We start from the raw sequence: 20,965 nt of genomic DNA, 5'->3' as shown, positions 1-20,965 counted from the left end.
ACAAGGGAGTGAATACCTGGGTGCTGGCCTTACTCCCGGAAAATACATAATCAGTAGGTAACTGTCTTTCCCTGATCATCTCCAGGACAGCAGCCTGAGAGGATAAACAAGACCTCAACAATTAGGGAGGGATAGCTTCAAGAACCTTTCTGCCAAAGGTCAGTTCAGAGTTAGCAGAAACATTTAATCGGTAATGTCTAGCAAAAGTGTTGGTTTTGACCACATAGCTGCCCTGCCCATCTGTTCTACCACAGCTCCAGCCTTCTCTTCCCAGAATGTAGACATCTGTTCTACCACAGCTCCAACCCTCTCTTCCCAGAATGTAGACACTGTACAAAGTGAGTGAGCCATGAGAGGAGGTGACTTATGGTGTAGTTCATACGCCAGTACAATTGCTTGCCATACACCATCTGGCAATTGTGGATTTGGAGGCCTGCCCGCCCCTATTTTTTCCTGCAAAGAGCTACAGTAATGCCTGCAATTTCCTACAACCAGCAGAACTTTGTAAGTATTGTCGGATCTCACATCTACAAATGCAACTTCTACTTTTCAGAATTAGGAGGATAATTAACAAAAAATGGAAGGTAGATTTCTTGAGATCTGTGGAAGGTCTGTGAAAGGTCCATGACACCTTCAGGAGGAAGGATGGATCTAATCATAAAGGGAATCTGAAGTGAAAACTTGCTAGATAAGGACTTGTATGTGTAGTACAGCTAAGAAATAGAACATTAGTAGCACAGATAGGAGTCTCGTATTGTTTTCAGTACAGGAAGAGTTAAGAAACTTCAGTTATCTATGCAAAAGAGCTTCTCTGAGCTCTCCAACTAATTTAGTCAGAGAGCAATGTTATATTGTGAAGCACTTATCTCACCCTCTCTCGCTGTTGCTTGTTTTGTTTAAGGTTTTTCTGCAGAGCTAATGACCCTTTGTTTTTTTAACGATGAAATAGAGCAGGAAAGTTCAGAGTATAGTTTGTAAACAGCAAATATTATAGATTGATGCAATATAATAATAATAAAAAGCTATACAACTGAAAATAAAAATATGACACTTTTCTTTGCTACTAATGATTTTTTTTTTGTTTCAGTGTCACTTTAAGGTTATTTGGTCCCCAGACAATGCTCCATAATTGATGGAGGCTGTAGTTCACCTACTCTCCTGGCAGACTATATTGCAAGAAGAAATGGTGCTGAGAGATCTCAGCTAACAGTTCAAAGGGTGAAGACAGGAAAGCCTGTAGAACAGTATTAAGGTCCTAAGATGGAACGCTTATCTTCTGAACTGGCCGAAGCCTAGCAGTGCTTTTGAAAAAAGACGTATTACAAAATCATCTTCGGCCAATTGTCTTTGTAAGAAAACACAATGCAGAAACTTGGACTTACAACGTACTCTCACTAAGCCCCTTCTGGGATCCTGCAGAAATTCAAACACAGACAAAGAAATACCTTAAAGAGTAACTGTTAGGCATAAAATACACAATAAGTTCTCTACTGTATGCTGATAAAGCAGTAGAATGGATGCTAACTAGGCAATTTAAAAGTTTAAAATCATTCTTACATGTAGATTTCTCTCCCCATGGCCACAGGCTCTGAGAGGGTACGCAGGGCCGCAGGAGAGAGGTGACAGGCATGCTGAATCAGCCTGATTTGCTGAAAGCCCTGTCACTCATCTCTCTGCGCTGCTATTGGTCGCCTGGTCTCCCCTTGTCTGCGCTGGTTGCAGTTGCTGTTAGAGGGCACGGAGGGGGACCAGAGGCTATCTCTTGTCACTGTCCTCTGCCCCCCTCCTCCAGTGGCGAGCCGCCGCGCCCCCTACCACTGCTACAGTGCGTGGTTCGGAGGGGTTGGCCCTAGAGCTGCGCAGCCGCACTCAGGGCAATGCGGGCTGCGCAGCCACGGCCAGCTCCGGCGGCCATATTAGGAGCGGCATGAGAGCTCGACCCGGCCTGTGGGGTCACGATTGGCACAGGGGGCGCTTTCAGTAAGGGGACCCGGCGGAACTGCACGGAGGGCACGGACGGCGTCCTCAGTGCATCTAAACATCTTCCAGGTACTTGACTTTAACGATTTTGGCCTCGTAAGTCCTTTAATGGACAAGAATCCACGCTTCAGGCTTTAGCACAGGTGTCAGGAACCTTTTTGGCTGAGAGAGCCATAAATGCCACATATTTTAAAATGCAATTCAGTGAGAGCCATATAACTTCAAACTGGGACAGTACGCATGCGCAGCAGAGGGCTCACGTCCCTGTTGCCATGGTTATGTGTATACAGTTTTTATCCGCCAGGCAGCAGGAGTGTCAGACACGTCTTCAACTTCTCTTGGGTTTCAGCAACATCAGCAATTTCCCCAAAAGCCAGACAGGAGAAATACCAACTAACAGCATGTACAATTAGCTAGCTGGCTTGGGGGTTTATTCACTTTGTAGGACGAGATCCTCGCACTTTGGCCCAATAGGCTGCCTGTCAAGTGGCAGGCAGCCTATTGGGCCAATCAAAGTGCGGGATCTCGTTCTACAAAGTCACTGGACCTGACAGGGTCCAGAGTGGAACAATTGGAGCAGCCGTTCGTTTTGGGGTAGCGTAAGTTAGTAGTACATGATGCTACAGCAGTAGTGTGCCTACTTTAGAAAGTTTTATTTGCGCTGCCACCAGGGGCGTAACTAGAAACCCCTAAGCCCCCCTGCAAAACATTGGATGGGGCCCCCCTCGCTTTCTGCACAGGTTAACTGAGAACTAATGTTATTCATTTACTCTGTCCATCTCTGGTGGAGCAGAACTGACTCTGCATAAAAAGAAACAGATAGCGTGCATCTTCCGTCTTAAGCATACATATTTATTCCCAGTGTTCAACATCAAAATGGATTCTGTGCATAGTATATTCCATGATTGCATATAAAGACTGCAAATATTGTGGATATGATACCTTTTGAATCCAGGTGTAGGCCTGTCAGCATGGGAGGTGGGAGTGTGGGACAGATGTGGGCCTGGCACACCATACTCGCACAGAAGCTGGATGCAGTACACCCCTTAAAGGAGAAGTGCCACGCCATTCTGTTTCTTCTTCAATAACGCAGAACTGACTCTGCAGACTTCTCCAGCATCACTACAGTACACAGCACTTGGGGAGGGGTAGAAAGGCAGGGGGTAAAACAGTGCTGTACAGAAGAGCCTGCTGCACACTGAATAGGGATTGCCTACAAATCTTTGCCTACAAAACTTTGTCCGCTTCCTTATCAGTGGATGAGCACTGAGCAGATGCAGTCATTTGGAACAATTGTGCAGAGAGAAGAAAGTTTTTTACTTTCTGTACCCTTAATTGTCTGCTTCCCAGGACAGGGAAAAGAAAATTCTCCCCCATGGGGCCCCCTGCAGCCTATGGGCCCCCCTGCCGATGCATCCCTTGCAGGGTCTATTGTTAAGCCCCTGGCTGCCACACTAAGCTGAGCTGCTTGAGTGTAGCTTAGTGAATCAATCCCTACAGATTTGTCTGTGAGCCAGATGTAGCCATCAAAAGAGCCACATATGGCTCCTGAGCCATAGGTTCTCTACCCCTGCTTTAGCATATATTCTTCTGGTCACTGGTTTTCTGTATCGCAACAAAGTACGCAAGCTACCGAAATACCCCTTACTTTTCAAAAGTCCCCACTCAGGTTCCAAGCTGTTAGCTGAAGCATTTAAAGTTGGGGGTAAATTATAGCCTAAAGAACTCCTGATAAAGGCACCACTCATCCTGCAACAATGTCTCTTTGCTAAAATGGTCTGCCACCTGGTTCAGGCACTAATGTAAATGAATGGACTTCAGAGGAGATAGTTTCTGTTCACTGCAGAATTACTTCTGGTTTGTACCCGACATGATGGACTCCTGCCCCCCCCCCCACAATTCCTGATCCCAAAGTGCCTGTGCTGGTAATTTGTCCAAATGAGCCTCCCACCCCCGAGCACTTGCATCCGTGGTGAGAAGTTTGTCTAAAGGATAGTTCCACAGCCTCCACGCAGGTAAGTTGGCTGGATCCCTCCACCAATTGAGTGAAATCTTAACATCGTGAGGAATCAGTACTTTGTGATTTAAATATGCATTCCTCCTGTTCCAGACCCAGAGCATCCATAATTGCAGGGTTCTTGAATGAAACTGTCCCCACTGAACTGCCGGGAATGCCGAAGATAGGTATCCCAGAAGAGTCATGCCTTCTCTGATAGTTGAAGTCTGAGCACTCTGAAAAGAAAGAATAGCTGTTAACTTCGCCTCTTTCTTAGCAGGAGAGAGAAACACTCTTTCCACTTCAGAATTATAAGAACGTTCCAAGTAATCCATAACCTTGGAAGGTGCTAATGCAGACTTTTCCCAATTAATAAGCCAACCTAGTGACTGCAGGAATTCTACCAAGAGAGGAGACTTAATGTGACAGCCTCAGGGGACGTTCCCCAGAACAAGAGATCATCGAGATAAGACACCACCTGTACAGATCTCTTCCTTCAAACTACCAATACCTCTGCCACTACCTTTGTAAAGAGCCAGGGCGCAAAAGACAAACTGAGCTATAAATTGAAAATCCCTTACATCCCCCTGGAAATGGATTGCAAATTTGAGATAGCTATGAAATTCCAAGCAAACTGATAGATGAAGGTAGGCATCCCTTAAATCTAGTGAGGCCCGGAAACAGTCTCTGAAGAAGATTCAATACAGGCATCAAACTGTCCATGCAGAACTTCCTGTACTAGACAAAGTTGTTTAGCTTTTTACACATTCAGGATAAATTTGCAATACCCCTGGTTCTTCCTTATCAGAAACACTGGAGAGTAGACTCCCTTTTGTTGTTGACAGTGAAGCACTATCCTGCAAAGCATTGCTAAATGATCTGTTCTTGGGGGGCTGGGGGGGCGGAGGTCACAGAGTCTGGTTGGAGGGCTTCTTGTAAACTAACTTGTAACCTTCCAGTATTATTGTTTTTAACCAGGTGTCCTGAAAAGTGTCCTCTCATTTCTCATAAAAATGGGAAAGCCTGTCTCCTATTGGAATTATTACTTTGTACTTGGGGTTTGATTAGTGTTGGAGGGGTTAAGAAGAAAAAGATGACCTGCCTCCCTTTCCCTTACTTGAATCCCATCTCTTCTTAGGCCCTACTTGTGTAGTAGAGGCTTGCTTCTTCTGACTCAGAATAGTAGATTTCAGGCGAAAAGGCTTACGTTTTCGAAATTTTTCTTGTCTGCAGTTTTCCCTATTGGTTCATCCAAATTGGAACCAAAGAGAGTCTGGACTTTGAGGAAGTATCCAGCTCCCAGGTTTTCAGCCAGATACCCCTCCTAGAGGAGCTGACAGAGGCCGAAGCCCTGGCTATTAAACTGATTCATCTGCGGCATCAGGTTAAGTAATTCACTACTGAAAAAGACTTCATAATTTTCTCTCTGGGGGTGCCACTAGGGATATGAATCTGAAGTTGCTCAAGCTAAACCTTTAAAGCGGACCCAAACCAAAAATGTTTTTAATTCAAAATATTTAGTTGCACCACTGACACATACAAAGATAAATAAACACTCCTTGAAGCCTATGAACATTTCAGTGCATGCTTTTCACCCTTCTCTTTTCATAACTAGGGTTATACAGGTGGCAGCCATTAGCAATTCCTCCTTTGCAGGACACCTCCTACTCCAGCATTTTGCCAGATTCTGTTTCAGCACTATGAAAGGAAGGGAGGGGTTCCTCCAATAAATGTAAAATATTTTATATTTGTCATCATGCAGCTGAAAAAAGACTGCTATTATTATTATAATTTAGAAAATTGATTTTATTTCTGAAATCTTGTATTTTTAATTTGGGTCCACTTTAATGAGTGTGTCATAGCAGTGGAGACTACTGCAGGTTTAAACACTGTAGTAGACACGTCTCATGCACTTTCGGTAAATGTAAGTCTCTTTGTCTATGGGGTCTTTTAGCAACCTCAAACTGCAAGTTCGCCTTCCTAGAAACCTTTGACAGTGACGGATCTAGCTTAGGAGCAGGATCCCAGTATCTTTTTACAGCAACAAGAAAGCACAACGTTTCGGGCTGTCTGCCCTTTCTCAAGAGCACTTGAGAAAGGGCAGACAGCCTGAAACGTTGTGCTTTCTTGTTGCTGTATAACCGCTGTTAAAAAAGCAAATAAAAAAGCTGAAATTTAGCACAAAAGGGTCGAGTCCAGATTGGATTGTATGTGACTGTATTGCATTGGAGACTTGATGTCGCTCCTACCTTAATCTATGACTGCCCGTGATCGATTGGACACAGTCTGAGGCCCGTGGACTTTTGTTGTATACCTAGCATAAGCCTCATGTTTCTGTTTAGCAGGCCTTGATGTAATCTTAAGGAGCCCATACACCTAACGATTTTCCCGCCGATATACAGCAGATTCGATCACTGTGATCAAATCTGCTATGAAATCGTTGCGCAAATGCTGACAGAACTATCGATTTCCATCCAAAATAAATCGTTCCCGTCGATCCGTCCGTGTGGAAGATTTTGCTCGATCACCGGCGGGTCGGGAGTGCGTCGAAAGCGGCGTTCGAATGCCCGACGACCGCCGCTAATGGCAATACATTACCTGATCCGGCCGGCGCATGTCCCCTTCTCCGTGCTCGGCTCCTTCAGCTTCACTGAACTTCCTGTCCCGGCAGGAAGTTTAAACAGTAGAGATCCCTCTACTGTTTAAACTTCCCTGGCAGGAAGTTCAGTGGCGCTGGAGCTGAGCACGGAGAAGGAACAGCGGAGACCAGGGGAAACGCGCCGGCCGGAGCAGGTAATGTATCCGGGCGCCAGAGGCAGCTTCACAGATTGCGATCGGTTTCATGCTGAAATCGATTCACAATCTGTTTGCAGTGAAGGCAGCCATACGATCCCTCTCTGATCAGATTCGATCAGAGAGGGATCTATCTCTTGGTCGGATCTGATGGCAAATCGACCAGTGTATGGCTACCTTTTGAAACTGAAGCAATCCTTCAAGGCCCAGCGTTAGATTCCTGAATAGATTGGAAAGTGGTAGATAATTCTGTCTTCATCCGACCCACTAAATACTAGACAAGATCAGAAGACCCAACAATCTGATTCATACACTTCTGAAAAAGGCTCCTAAATGAGGATGTAGTAATCTTTGTCAAACATATAGAACATTCTCTTCTTAAGAGCTCTAGCAACTGTTTCCCAGAACCCTTCTCAGCTTTGGGCGGCAGATAAAATAAATAATACCCTGTGTCAGATAACATAATATAGCACTAAGCTTTCTCAGTGAAAAAGCTTTTTACTAGAGGGGCTGTGGAGCCAGACTCCGCAGAACTCTGGGAGGATTGACCAGAAGATGGGGATGCAGCCTGTTCCATAGTCAGCCAAAGCTTACAAATGGACCATGAAACATTACATTTATAGGTGTGTGCCTGTTTCAGCACAGCCACCATTAAATGCCCCAACACCGAAACAGGAAGAACAATACTGTGCAAGTAGCACTCTCACCCTGCATGAGCCTAGGAATCACCGGCACCATCCCGGACAACTAGTCCCCGTTCATGGCAGAAGCTACCCTCCACCCTAATCTCCTGCTAGAACCTGTGGAAATGTAGCAAATTCCCAGCACTCGGACTAGCAATTAAAGGACGCTGCCGGTCAAGCATTTAAAATGTGCAGATCCTTTCCAGTGAATTAGGGATGGAACATCTCTCTCAAGAGTGCTGTCCTGGCGTTACTTCTGAAGGCTGCCAGTTCCATACTGCGCACGCAAGAGCAAGTCACACAAAGCAGTATGTCCCCAAGTACTTCCAAGGATCCCCAAGGGCGTATTCGACCAGTTATCAAATACGTGCAATGCGGGTAAGGGAAGCAGGAGAGGAAGGGGAAGGCTCTATAAGTTCCAGAACCTCCCCTCTCCAAAGATTAGTATCTCACTTTTGCAATGACTTAAAAAAAAAAGAACACACACACACTTGATTTCAGGCAGGCCTCGCTGAAAACCTGTTCCACTTTAGTGACTAGAGTTTAAGTTTCACCTAAACGAACATCCATTTTTTCCCCTTTTTTAAGGATGTAAAATACTAGATAAGAAGCGGACCATGCAGTTCTTGTACTGTGCAGTTTAAAAATCTACAAGGATTAGTTACACTATGGTCACTGAAAACCCTACATACTAAATCAGGAACCTCATGCTTTTGACAAATTGCACACTCTCATTCCTCCACCGTAAACTGATACAGACGTTACATGGCACTACTTCATGCTCGTCACCAAATCTGAACTGACAGGCGATGTCTGCTAGACCTAACTACAACAAGATGAGGCAGAACCAGCAGTAATCCAATGAGAAAACATTTTCTAGTAGGAATGCCTACTCCCTAGCATATTAACAAGTATGATAAACATATTATGATTATTTAATATTTATATAGCGCCGACATCTTACGCAGCGCTGTACAATATATATATTATCTTGTCACTTAACTGTCCGAGGTGATCACAATCTAATCCCTACCATAGTCAAATCTATGTATGTATTGTGTAGTGTATGTTTGTATCGTAGTCTAGGGCCAATTTTAGGGGGAATCCAATGAATTTAAGTGACACTGAAGCAGAAAAACTTATGATATATGAATTGTATGTGTAGTAGCGATAATTAATAGAACATTAGCAGCAAAGAAAAGAGAATCATTTTTACTTTCAGTTATATAGCTTTTTTTTCTATAACATTGCATCAATCTCTAATATTTGCAGTTTACAAATTACACTCTGTATTTTAAATGATGAAAGAGCAGAGCTAACACTTTGAACTTCCTGGAAGAAAAACCTTAAGGTACATACACACGTCAATTGGACGTCAAATCGGTCGCGTGTACAGTCGGCCGTTCAGCTGATAACGCTGATTTTGACGGATCTGCCTGGCGGATCCGTCAAAGCCAGTGTTATCAGTTGAACGACCGACTGTACACACGCCCGATTTTGGTCTTCCAAACGACGGGTCGTTTGGAAAAACCCGACGTGTGTATGAGCCTTTAAACAAGGAACAGTGAGAGACAGATTAAGATAAGTGCTTCAGAAAATAGCATTGCTCTCTGACTAAATTAGTTGGAGAGCTCAGAGAAGCTCTTTTGCATAGATAACTACGTTTCTTAACTCTTCCTGTACTTGAAACAATATGAGACTCATATCTGTGCTACTGATGTTTATTTCTTAGCTGCACTACACATACAAGTCATTATCTCATACACACTTTAACATGTGAACCAGCACTAAGGGTTAGATATTTGATTTGATAAACCCATCATGTACAAAGAAAAAAAAACAATTAAAAACTAGGGCCCAGTCATTTTTCGATCAAAATATTGACAGTTGGGAAAGGTTGTTGGCAGGGATAGCCTTCTGATCAATTTCTGAACAGATAAGGCTCGTACACACGTCGTTTTTTTTTTCAAACGACCCGCCGTTGGACACCCGGTCGTTCAGTCGTCCGGACGTCAAATCAGACGTGTGTACAGTCCGTCGTTCAGCTGATAAAGCCCAGCTGAACAACGGACTGTACACACGCCCGATTTGACGTCGGGACGACTGAACGACCAAACGACGGGTCATTTGAAAAAATCTGATGTGTGTATGCACCTATAGACTGACAAAACATTGTGCAAGGTGATAAGCTATAATTACTTATCAGTAGATTTCCGATCAAGGAGATACTGGTCGTTTGCTGGACTGAGCAAATTTTGAGTAGAACGAGGTGAGGTTACTGCCCTAGATCATTCCCCCATCCCTGGTGAGTAACAGTCCTAGTATGTGTATGAGGCTTACGTTCTTAGAAGATAATCTGAAGTACAACTTAATGGGTTCAGGTGGGCACAGGACATGTGACAGGTACCAACTCCCTAAATGTCAAGTCTCATGGCACTGCAATGAGAACACAATTGGACATTCATAAACACATAAAATGTTCCCAACAGCAATGAGCAATGGCCACACTTGATTATCTACTTAGTTTTAAGATGTTTATGATGTAAAACTCTGCACAAAACTGCTACAGTTTCAAGTCTATAGCCTCTATAAAGCTGTACTTGTTAGACCACACACATTTAGAGGAAATTAAAAGTACAAAAGGAGGATGGCTAATAGGACTTCAAAATCAAGTATTAAAAAAAAAAAGCAACCAAAACTAGTAGAAAATTATGTAAATGATTGATCCTAAATGAACTCTGAATTCAGGAACCCTGTCTGTCAACACAAAGAACCATAAAACACGATACCGATTTCAATCAGAAAACACAATGTATGCTTGTTTTGGAGATCTAAGTTCGACTAAACCTGTCCAAAGGAAATATACTAGGCTATGACATGTTAGAACTAGAGACTTGTCAGTGATAAAAAGCTAGCCACTGATAGAAATTACATTTCATCAACATGCCATAATTATGGAGTGGCCTTAACAGAAAACCATACAGAAATTCAGCCTCAAGGGTTGAACCCTGAAAAAGATCCTGCTTTAGGCTTCACTATAACCTTTAAGTCTGGTACACACCATGCAATTTTCAGATGGGTCGAATAGATAATTTCCATCAGATCTGATTTCCGATCGTTTTCCTGATCGATTTGCATAGAAGTGATCAAAAGAGCGATCTGTCTGATATTATCTATCAACCCATCTACCTGATGGGAAATTGCATGGTGTGTACCAGGCTTAAGACAGATGATTAGGTGCTTATTTCACAGTTTGTAGCAGATTTGTCGATAATAGCGTCAGGAGCTGCTGTGTATGACTGCTTCCATTTCATGTTGAATATCTGCAACAAATTACTTTTCTACCCAAGCAGTGCAGGCTGCTGTCACCAACACAGCTCTGCTAAGCTTTAGCGAGTCCTAGGGGGTTTGACTTGACTTCATGGTTTGGAAGCCCAGCCACAGCCTCTTTCATTCCTTCCATGGCCTGCATACATGTAAAATGGGCGCTGGAAAATCCAGGTGCAGGGGAAAGCCAAAAAACGGCTCACCTTGCTATTGCTAATTTCCCAGTGGTGCAAATTACTATCCCCCTTCCAGGCCGCCATGGACTCTGTTGGTCAGATATTCACAATGAGAAGCAAATTTTGACTTGCATTCAAATTTCATGTAAATTGTATGCAGCTTAAAACATGCATTAATCTGAATAACTTCCTGTTGAATGTGAATGATCCAGTTTCAAGCTACATATAGTTTATATGAAATTTTAAGGCAGCTTCAAATTATGTGCACCTTTACCACCTCGGAGCTGGCCATGGCACTCTCTTGGTGAGATCACCTGACTTTTGCTTGACTGCTGAGGCACTCATGTAGAGGCCAGGAGACATTCTTGACACGGTCACAATTTTCTCTATTACCCTTCCCCAGTTATCACATTAGGTTGGGGAATGAAGACAATAATCAAGTCAGTGTGATTCTTATGAATTTCATGACTGGGAGGGGTTCAATCCCCAGTCTGTGACAGGAGCCAGTGCAGCTGAGGTGATAAGAATACATACCAATATAGCCTTACTACCAAGTCGGAAAGCAGAGACTCAATACAGAGTTTACGGTGACTCTACAACTAGGCATTGCCTAGTCTAGGTTTATATCACCACCTTTATCTCAATATTTCCCCCTAATTTCTGCTTTTAGATTGGAGCTGTACAATATAGAGTTGTCCAGACCAATTACAATAGGCACTAGTCTACTTGAGGGGACCCAGCAGAAAACCTTACAGGGAACAATTTCCAATCACACAGTTCTAACAGACCACAATATTGCAATTGATCATGTTTTAAAAATAATAGGCACCTTTTAACACACAGTGGGCTTGATTCACAAAGCCGGTCGCGCCAGCGTTTTGCGCGCGCTATAATTTTCATGCACAAACCCGAATCTCCGTGTGAAACCGGTCACGTTTCGCACACGAAAACTTACGCGCGTTATAGCGCATGCAAAACACTAGCGCAACCGTGATAAGAGTTATCACGGCTTTGTGAATCAAGCCCAGTATGTGCATTGCGTTGTGATGTGTGCATAACACAATGTACATTCTGCATATTATGCACCCATACTGTGACCATAGCCTTATATAATATCTGGCTCCTAATGTTTGAAGTTTTTCGGCGTATGCCTCCAAAAAATTCCTGTTGCCAGGAAGAATTGGACAGATTGGTTTCTGAATTCATTATTAATTTGTATTCCCTGAATTCAAGCGATACCTGAACAAAGAGGGATATGGGGGTTGCCATATGCTATTCCTTTTAAAAAAATTACCAGTTGCCAATGGGATTGGCTCACAGTGTTTACAGGGTTAGGAGTAATGAAATTGGCTCCTGACCGGCTCACAGAGCTCTGCAGTCATGGCGATGGAGAAATCGGGAGGGCAGATCCGTGCGGCACAGTAACTGAAATCTACGTCTTGGCAGGACTAAGCAGCCATAAACAGAGCGTCTCATGCTGTTGCGTATAGAGGAGAGAGAAAGTTCTGTGTTCAGGTCCGCTTCAAAGTACCAGGGAGTAAAGCCCATCCCATTTAGTCGGTAGATAACAGTTCTCATGCAGGATCAGCATATTTGAGCACACATTAATTTTCCAGAGCCTGCCACCAGGTTTAGCACATCCCCAGTTAAACAACTGAAGTGAGAGGGATAGGGAAGCTGACATATTTATTTCCTTTTGGACAATACCAGTTACCTGGCAGCCCTGCTGATCTATTTGGCTGCAGCAGTGTCTAAATAACACCAGAAACAAGCATGCAAGATAATCTTGTCAGCTCTGACAATGTGAAACACCTGATCTGCTGCATGCTTGTTTAAGGTAAGACTAATAGTATTATAGAGGCAGAGAATGAGCAGGATAGCCAGGCAACTGGTATTGCTTAAAGCGGAACTTTAGATCGAAAATAAACACATTGTTCCACTTACCTGGGGTTTCCCCAAGCCCCCAGCAGCCGTCCAGTCCCGCTCCTCGACGAGCCTCCGTTCTCACGCCGCCAGCCACTTTCGGTTTCGCCGCCGGGCCACTGCGCCTGCCTCTGGCCACGCGTATCCTTTCTTCGCGTTCCCCGCTATTGCAGAGGGGAATGCGAAGAGAGGATACGCTTGGCAGGGCTGCGCTGGCCTCGACTTACAAGTCGAGGTACTGGACAGGGCGGCGGTGGGAGAACGGAGGCTCGTCGAGGAGCGACGCAGGACAGGACAGCTGCTGGGGGCTTGGGGAAGCCCCAGGTAAGTGAAACAATGTGTTTATTTTCGATCTACAGTTCCGCTTTAAAAGGAAATGAATACGGCAGCCTCCATATCCCTCTTGCTTCAGTTGTCTTAAAGGGGAACTGAAGAGATAGGTATATGGAGGCTGTCATGTTTATTTCCTTTTAATCAATACCAGTTACCTGGCGGCCCTGCTGGTCTATTTCTCTGCAGTAGTATCTGATTAAAACCAGAAACAAGCATGCAGCTAGTCTTGTCAGATCAGACTTATAAGTCTGAACCACTGAAACACCTGATCTGCTGCATGCTTGTTCAGGGGCTATGGCTAATAGTATTAGAGGCAGAGGATCAGCAGGGCTGCCAGGCAACTGGTATTGTCTAAAAGGAAATAAACATGACAGCCACCATATACCTCTCTCTTCAGTTCCCCTTTAAGAATCCCGTACACTCGTGCATGACAGTTACTTCCAGTAGCAAGTTGCATCACTTTGAAAATGCAGATGCAGTATAGTCAGGAGAGTTTCCCATTACTTGTAAAGCAGAGTGAGAGCTGGACCCGCTAGAAGCGCTTTTGCTGCGCTTGCCGATGCCTGCAGCATTTTGGAAGTGATCCCAAAGCGACTGCATCAGTGGCCACAGTAGTCAAATTGCAATCAGAATGGGAATTGAAGTACTTCCATGGTTTGCTAAATTACGGGGCACTTTGCAATTGCCGCAAAGTGCCTGTAATGGGTCCCAGCCCTTTCAGTAAGTGAGTTCTAGCAGAAATTGTGAAGAGGATCATGTACAGTATAACACCAGTGCTCATTGGCTTTGGATTGTTCCGTCTGGAAAGCGCCCCAGAGGAATAATAAATCTTTTCTAATTCAAAAAACAGGTTATGGCTATTTCATAATTAGCGTCACGGTCACACCTAGGGATGAGCTGAAAATTCATCTGTGGTGTTCTTGTTCTACAGGTAACATACTTCCCTGGGTAGAATCAGATTTGGTAACTATTAAGTACTTGACAAAAACTCATTACTTAAAGAAATTGTCAGGTAAAAAAAAAAAAAAAAAAAAAAAAAAAAAAGGTTTTACTTACCTGGGGCTTCTACCAGCCCCATGCAGCCATCCTGTGCCCTCATAGTCACTGACTGCTGCTCCGGTCCCCCGCCGCCACCTAGTTTCATTTTTGCCGACCTCGGGGTTGGCGGGCCGCCACGCGTACATTTTACGGGTTAGTGGTGCAACACGTAAAAATGTACGCGTTGCACCACTAGCGCTGCGTAATATGTTGGCGCTTTATAAATACAATAAATAAATAATAACGCGTAAAAATGTATGTTAATGTCCGCGATAGCTTCATGCACCAGGGGGAATGCGTGCAAATGTACGTGTCGGTCCGCCGACCCAGAGGTCGGCAAAAACGAAACTAGCTGGCGGCGGGGGACTGGAGCAGCAGTGAATGACTATGAGGGCACTGGATGGATGCATGGGGCTGGTAGAAGCCTTAGGTAGCCCCAGGTAAGTGAAACCTTTTTTTTTTTTTTTTTGCCCGATGATTCCTTTAATTAAATTGATAGGTACCAATTAGTTTCTAAAGGTAGCCATACATCTAGCGATTCTGATTCAATCAACAAACGCAATTGGCTTTATTGGGGAATTGACTTCAGTCGAATCATATGTAAACAGTAGCCGATTCCTGTATTTTCGACCGATACCTTGCATTCTGCTCCATCTGGTCGACTAAGCTGGTCGATCCGACATATCACTTTTCATCGATTGGGCATAATGGAACACACAATTCTCTTGCAATTTGATAAAATTATTTAATTGAATTGTCCATCGTACAGCAAAATCGCTAGATGTATGGGCACCTTAAATCAAATTACTACCCAGAACCATTTAGGCCACATTCACACTTAAAAGCGCAAAATGGCGGGTTTTGCAGGAGCGATTTTTCCGCGATTTCACACGGGGGAATCACTGGACACTGCGACTTTACCGTTATTGTGTTTAGCGCTTCTATAGCACTGAAACGCAATCGCGAGGAAATCGCCTGAAAATGGTGCATGCTACGCATTTGCGTTTGGCAATTTGCGCTAATCACCGGCGAGAGGGAATTAAAATTAGCATCAAACTCATGGGCTGCTTGTCTGGCATGAAATACTGCATCTTGCACGGACAGTCAACAACAAGTTGGCCCATTATTAGACATTTCATAACAAAGTCAAACTTGTCCCCATGATATCATGCATGTTGCAGTTACTATGCTTCCACTATTTCATTATACCTCCATCCTTCAGGTCATTTTAAAGGGAAGGTTCAGGGACGCTACAAAAAAAAAAAAAAATCCACATCCACTTACCTGGGGCTTCCTCCAGCCCGTGTCAGGCAGGAGGTGCCCTCAGCGCCGCTCCGCAGGCTCCCAGTGGCCGACCCGACCAGGCCTCTTCTGCGCTCCATTGTGCGTTTCACGCCGGCGCCCTGACGTCATCGGACGTCCTCCGGGCTGTACTGCGCAGGCTCAGTAGTTCTGAGCCTGCGCAGTACAGCCCAGAGGATGTCCGATGACATCAGCACGCCAGCGTGAAACGCACACTGGAGCGCAGAAGAGGCCCGATTTGGCCGCCGGCCTGGCCAGGTCATGTCGGCCACCGGGGCCTGCGGAGCGGCGCCGAGATCACCTCCTGCCTGCCACGGGCTGGAGGAGCGTCCCTGAACCTTCCCATTAATCAACTGAACTGATCTCTCAAAATTGCAGCAAATAATTCAATCCTGGGCAATAATCTACTTTAGGGGACCCAGCAGGAATACTCAAATTCCGCTGTGATTGCGTGGACAGCACCCTCTCAAACTTGGTTTTCTGATAGGTTGTAGTAAACTACGCCCAGACTATTTGGCCAATCACAAAGCTTCGTGCTGTACAGGGCGCTGGGATTGGAGATCTGCTCACACAATGAGATTTACTGCCACATAGATTTTATACACATATGATGGGATTTTAAACAATTTTTCATAGAAGTGAACAGAAAATCGATCAAAAATCAGATTGGACATTTTGGAGATAATCGATCTGGCAGATAATCTCTTCGTGCGGACCAGGCATTAGAAGCTTCCTGCTGGGTCCTCTAAACTAGACTAGTGCAGAACAGTTCAAAACTTCCACTCATTCCTAGCAATATAAAACGAACACATTTAGTACATTACAGTTGACAGCAACCCGTGCAACAGCTAAGCATTCACTTTTTCAGGACTAGTCAGACTCAAGATCTGCAAACTGATTATCCAGAAACTAGTTCACCAAGCTTCTAGCTAGGAACATAGTCACCAGCTGATTAGCAACTGAAAAAGTTTTGTTTCAGCCCCTGCAAAATCTGGCCCCTGCCCAACCTCAATTAGCAAATTCAACAATTAATTTGCCCATTTCTACTCATCACTAATAACCAAGCTGTTATTTTTTTCATTTCACAATTTTTGTTGCATGCTTTCACTGCATGGACTGAGTGATGTAAAACCATAACCATCTGAGCTATGTGTCCGACCACACATGCAGCACGCCTCCCCATGCTCTGCACGTTGTTGTTCCCATGTGTCTCTCCAGTCACAGCCCCCTCCCCCAATGGCACAGAGCAGCTGAGGGCACTGGCTAACCTGTCTCCCCCGGGACTGTGTTCCGGGCTGCTGCTGCTGCACGGGGTATTTGTCCTGTCCTCGGGCTCCGGGACTCCCTCTCTCTCCTGCCGCCGCCTCTGGTCCGGGGAACTCATGCGAGAACCCGGCACAATCCTGCAGCCACACAACTAGTCCAGCAGAGCAAGTCCCCGGGCCATGCACACATACGGGCTCCCCGTGTACACTGGACGTGACAATTGCCAGCACTGCTCGCAACCTATATATGAATGAGTGCGGCACCTAACACGGAGGCGGCTGCAGCCAGGGGACCGCACGCTGCACTGATTGATATGATATGGCTGTCTGCCACACGGGACAAGGACAGGAGCTGCTGTCTGCTTCTTTCTGTTCTTGTCTTGTCACCCCGAGCCCAGCTCCGCCATCTTGCTACAAGAGTCGGACCTCGGGCAGCGCAAACTGGGAGGACCACAGGGGAGGGCGGGGGTATCCCTGCGTGCACTGCGGCAGAGAACCATAGATTTCAGCAAGCTCACACACCAACCACTGCGGCCGAGCAGAGAAGACAGCGGAAGCGCACGCACAGCAGTCTCTATGGTTTGGGCTGGGTACCCCAGGCGCATGCGCAGAAGGAAGCCTGCTGCTTTCTGACAGCTTCCCAGAAGCCTCGCCTACTGTGTGAAGATGTCACGTTGCCTTTGCTTTGGGAGGTGTTGGTATGATGCTGGGAGCAAGGGTTGCTACTCGGTTGCCCAATGCTGGTTATACTATATTCAGTCTGCCTTCACATACAGGAGCTAAGCGTGTTTATCTTAAAGTGAAAACACTTTTTTTTCTTAATTTTTTTTTTAAAAAAAGTAATCCTGGCTAGCACTAAACTGCAAAGCGTTTAGAAATGTTTCTATTTACAATCATTTTTTTTGTTATATATCTTTATTCCATAGTGATTGTATCAGTCTGCTACAATCACTTGATCACTTCAGGTATGGAAAAGATGAAGGAGATGTACCGTAGTGTATTGCATTCCTAATTATTTATGCAAAAAGATAGTAAATTCTAAGCATTCTGTACACTGAATGGTGTTTTGTTGCTGTGGTTGTAAAGACTTGAAATATGAATTATCCTGGCAAGTTGCTCACAGTTGAATTATGGCAAATACCTATGACAAAATTACATTTAGCATAGCTTTTTAGCCACTTTAGCCTTCAGTCGTTTTTCACCTTGTGCATCCGAGCAATTTTCAACTCCCATTCATTCACCAACAACTTTATCACTACTTATCACAACAAATTAATCTCCATCTTGTTTTTTCCGCCACCAATTAGACTTTCTTTCTTTGGGTGGCACATGCTAAAAATTATTTTTTTCTAAGGCCCCGTTCACACTTGCGTTTTGCCATGCAAACGGACCGGATCCTGATCGGATCAGGACCTGATCCGGATCGGAACCGTACGGTTCCGATCCGGATCCGATCCGGATCCGGCCTTTTTGCATCAGGCATGTATCAGGCTGCCATCCGGATCCGTGGGCAAAAAATAGCGAAATTTTAAGAAAAAAATGTTGGGGTCAGCAGAAGGTGCACCTGTAGAATCAGGTTCCTCCGCTGTAGGCCTCACCTCCACCTACGACATTCTGCCAAACCGCTCCAGCACGTCTGTCACTGCTGCTCCACTCCAGACATGCTTGGCCCATGTGTCCCCATCCGAAATGGCCGCTTGGGTACGCATAGGAAGTGGGGTAGAACGTCAGGTTTTTGTAGGCAGTGTGTTCTGTGCCTTCCGTTCCCCATTGGTTTCTGTGTTCCGGATGGTGCTGTCAGGCTCAGGTCCGGCTCCGGTCCAGGTGCGTGGGCCGGAGATCCGGACCCAAAAAATAGCGCATGTTGGAAAAGAGTCCGGATCCGATCCGGCTCCGTTCTGTACGGAACGGACACGTGTGAACGTCCACATAGACTCTACATTGGTATGCGGAACGTACGTTCCGTTTGTACAGTATGCGGTCCGGATCAGATCCGGAAAATCCGGATAGCGAATGCTAATGTGAACCGGGCCTAAATGCATCTAAACAGGAATATTGTGAAAAAATGGAAAAAAAATCATTATTTCTCAGTTTTCGGCCATTGTAGCTTTAAAATAATACATCCTATCATAGTTAAAACCCACATATTTTATTTGCCTAATTGTCCCGGTTATTACACCATTTAAATTATGTACCTATCACAACGTATGGCACCACTATTTTATTTGGAAATAATGGTGCATTTTTTCAGTTTTGCGTCCTTTACTATTTACAAGCTTATAATAAAAAAAAATAGTAATATACCCTCTTGTATTGTACTCTATTGTAATTTTTTGTTTTAATTAAAAATTTTATTTGGGTATTTTTGGGACAGTGTAGGAGGTAAACTGTAAGTGTATGTATATTTATTTTAAAAAAAATAGTTGTAGTTTTACTATTTGGCCACAAGATGGCCACAGTGATTTTTTTGGGGGGGTCTTGCAAGCATAACAAGTAAGCTTACAGGAAGTGCAGAGGGGACGTAACACTTAGAAAGATTGCAAATGTCCCCCCACTTTATTCCTGCTGTGTACTGAACAGTACACAGAGGAGGTAATGTGTGTATGTTTTACTTTCACTTTTGTCAATGATCATCAACATCTCATTGATTCCGGTGTTCACTGATTACAGGCACAGTTACTTAAAGTCAATGGGAACTGCATTTAAAAAAAATGAAGCAGATACTTACCTAAGGAGAGGGAAGGCTCTGGGTCTTATGGAGCCTTGCCGCTCTTCTCTCAGTGCCCTTGTTCCTGCGCTGGCTCCCTCTGTAGCAGTATTTGACTTAAATAGTCAAATACTGCTTTCCCCGGCTTTGGAAGTCATCAGTTAGTCCGAGTGCTCCTGAAGATGGGCGGCAGCTCTGTACTGCGCCTGCACGCTCTCTCGCGCGATCACGCTGGCGCAGTACAGAGTCGCCGGTCTGAAGGAGGACTCAGCTCCCGAAGACTTCTAAAGTCCCCCGCAGTGGGGGATTCAATTGGTAGAGCCAGAGCCTTCCCTCTCCTTAGGTAAGTATCTACTTCATTTTTTAAATGCGTTTCCCATTAACTATAAATCAGTGAATGGGAACTGTGTTCCCAGATCTACAGTAGAGACCAAAAGTTTGGACACACCTTCTCATTCAAAGAGTTTTCTTTATTTTCATGACTATGAACATTGTAGATTCACACTGAAGGCATCCAAACTATGAATTAACACATGTGGAAGTATAGTACATAACCAAAAAGTGTGAAACAACTGAAAATATGTCATATTCTAGGTTCTTCAAAGTAGCAACCTTTTGCTTTGATTACTGCTTTGCACACTCTTGGCATTCTCTTGATGAACTTCAAGAGGTAGTCACCTGAAATGGTCTTCCAACAGTCTTGATGTATGAAGATACAGTGCAGCCTCCGTAGAAGCGCATTTTGTGTGAAACGGCTGTAAGGCACCTGTGTCCAGCACCCACCGCACCGCACTACTCTCCAAGACTTGGTATGTTATGTACAATACTTCCACATGTGTTAATTTATAGTTTGGATGCCTTCAGTGTGAATCTACAATGTTCATAGTCATGAAAATAAAGAAAACTCTTTGAATGAGAAGGTGTGTCCAAACTTTTGGTCTGTACTGTACATTTCAGCACCTGACCTGGATACATTAACAGCTTGTGTCCATGACTGTCTCAACGCAATTGCCTCATTCATGTCCTCCAGTTTTTTAAAACTCTATTGACAAGACTGAAATGGTAATCTTCCCACCTCACAATTTAGTGCCCCTGCCTGACATCACTATTTCTGTTGATGGCACTTCCATAACACCTGTCCTCGAGGCTTGCTGCCTAGTTGTAATATTGGACTCCAGTTTCTCATTCAAACCACACATTGATAAACTACCCTCCTTTTGTTGCCTCCACCTAAAAAAAAATCTCCCGCATCTGCCCTTTTCTCACACAGGACACTACAAAACTTCTGGTGCTTGCCCTGATTATTTTACGGCAAGACTATTCCAACTCTCTGCTCTACGGCCTCCCTGCCAACAGTTTAGCCCTGTTACTGCCCATCATGAACTCTGCTGCACTACTCATCCACCTCTCCTCCTGCTTCTCCAGCCAAGTATCCCTCTATC

The 20,965-nt window shown here is 44.6% G+C and overlaps 1 protein-coding gene across 4 annotated transcripts in view; it reads right to left on the bottom strand.

Moving 5' to 3' along the window:
* The window catches only part of UBE3A (ubiquitin protein ligase E3A), a 61,864-nt gene extending 44,504 nt beyond the window's left edge, over positions 1 to 17,360 (bottom strand). Inside the window, exons 1-2 of one of the 4 annotated variants that reach the window (XM_068268171.1) lie at positions 16,820 to 16,909; positions 9,793 to 9,888 (exon numbers count right to left, since the gene is read on the bottom strand). In XM_068268171.1, the coding sequence (XP_068124272.1) occupies positions 9,793 to 9,848 (56 nt within the window). In that variant the 5' untranslated portion in view covers positions 9,849 to 9,888; positions 16,820 to 16,909. Of the gene's footprint in view, positions 1 to 9,792; positions 9,889 to 16,819; positions 17,300 to 17,338 lie in introns of those variants that run through there. The other 3 variants (XM_068268172.1, XM_068268170.1, XM_068268173.1) reach the window with 3 other exon arrangements.
* Positions 17,361 to 20,965: the final 3,605 nt, after the last annotated feature.

This window comes from Hyperolius riggenbachi, chromosome 2, assembly GCF_040937935.1.
Source record: "Hyperolius riggenbachi isolate aHypRig1 chromosome 2, aHypRig1.pri, whole genome shotgun sequence".
In the NCBI taxonomy this organism is placed as follows: Eukaryota; Metazoa; Chordata; class Amphibia; order Anura; family Hyperoliidae; genus Hyperolius; species Hyperolius riggenbachi.
This window is presented reverse-complemented; position numbering and strand designations above follow the sequence as displayed.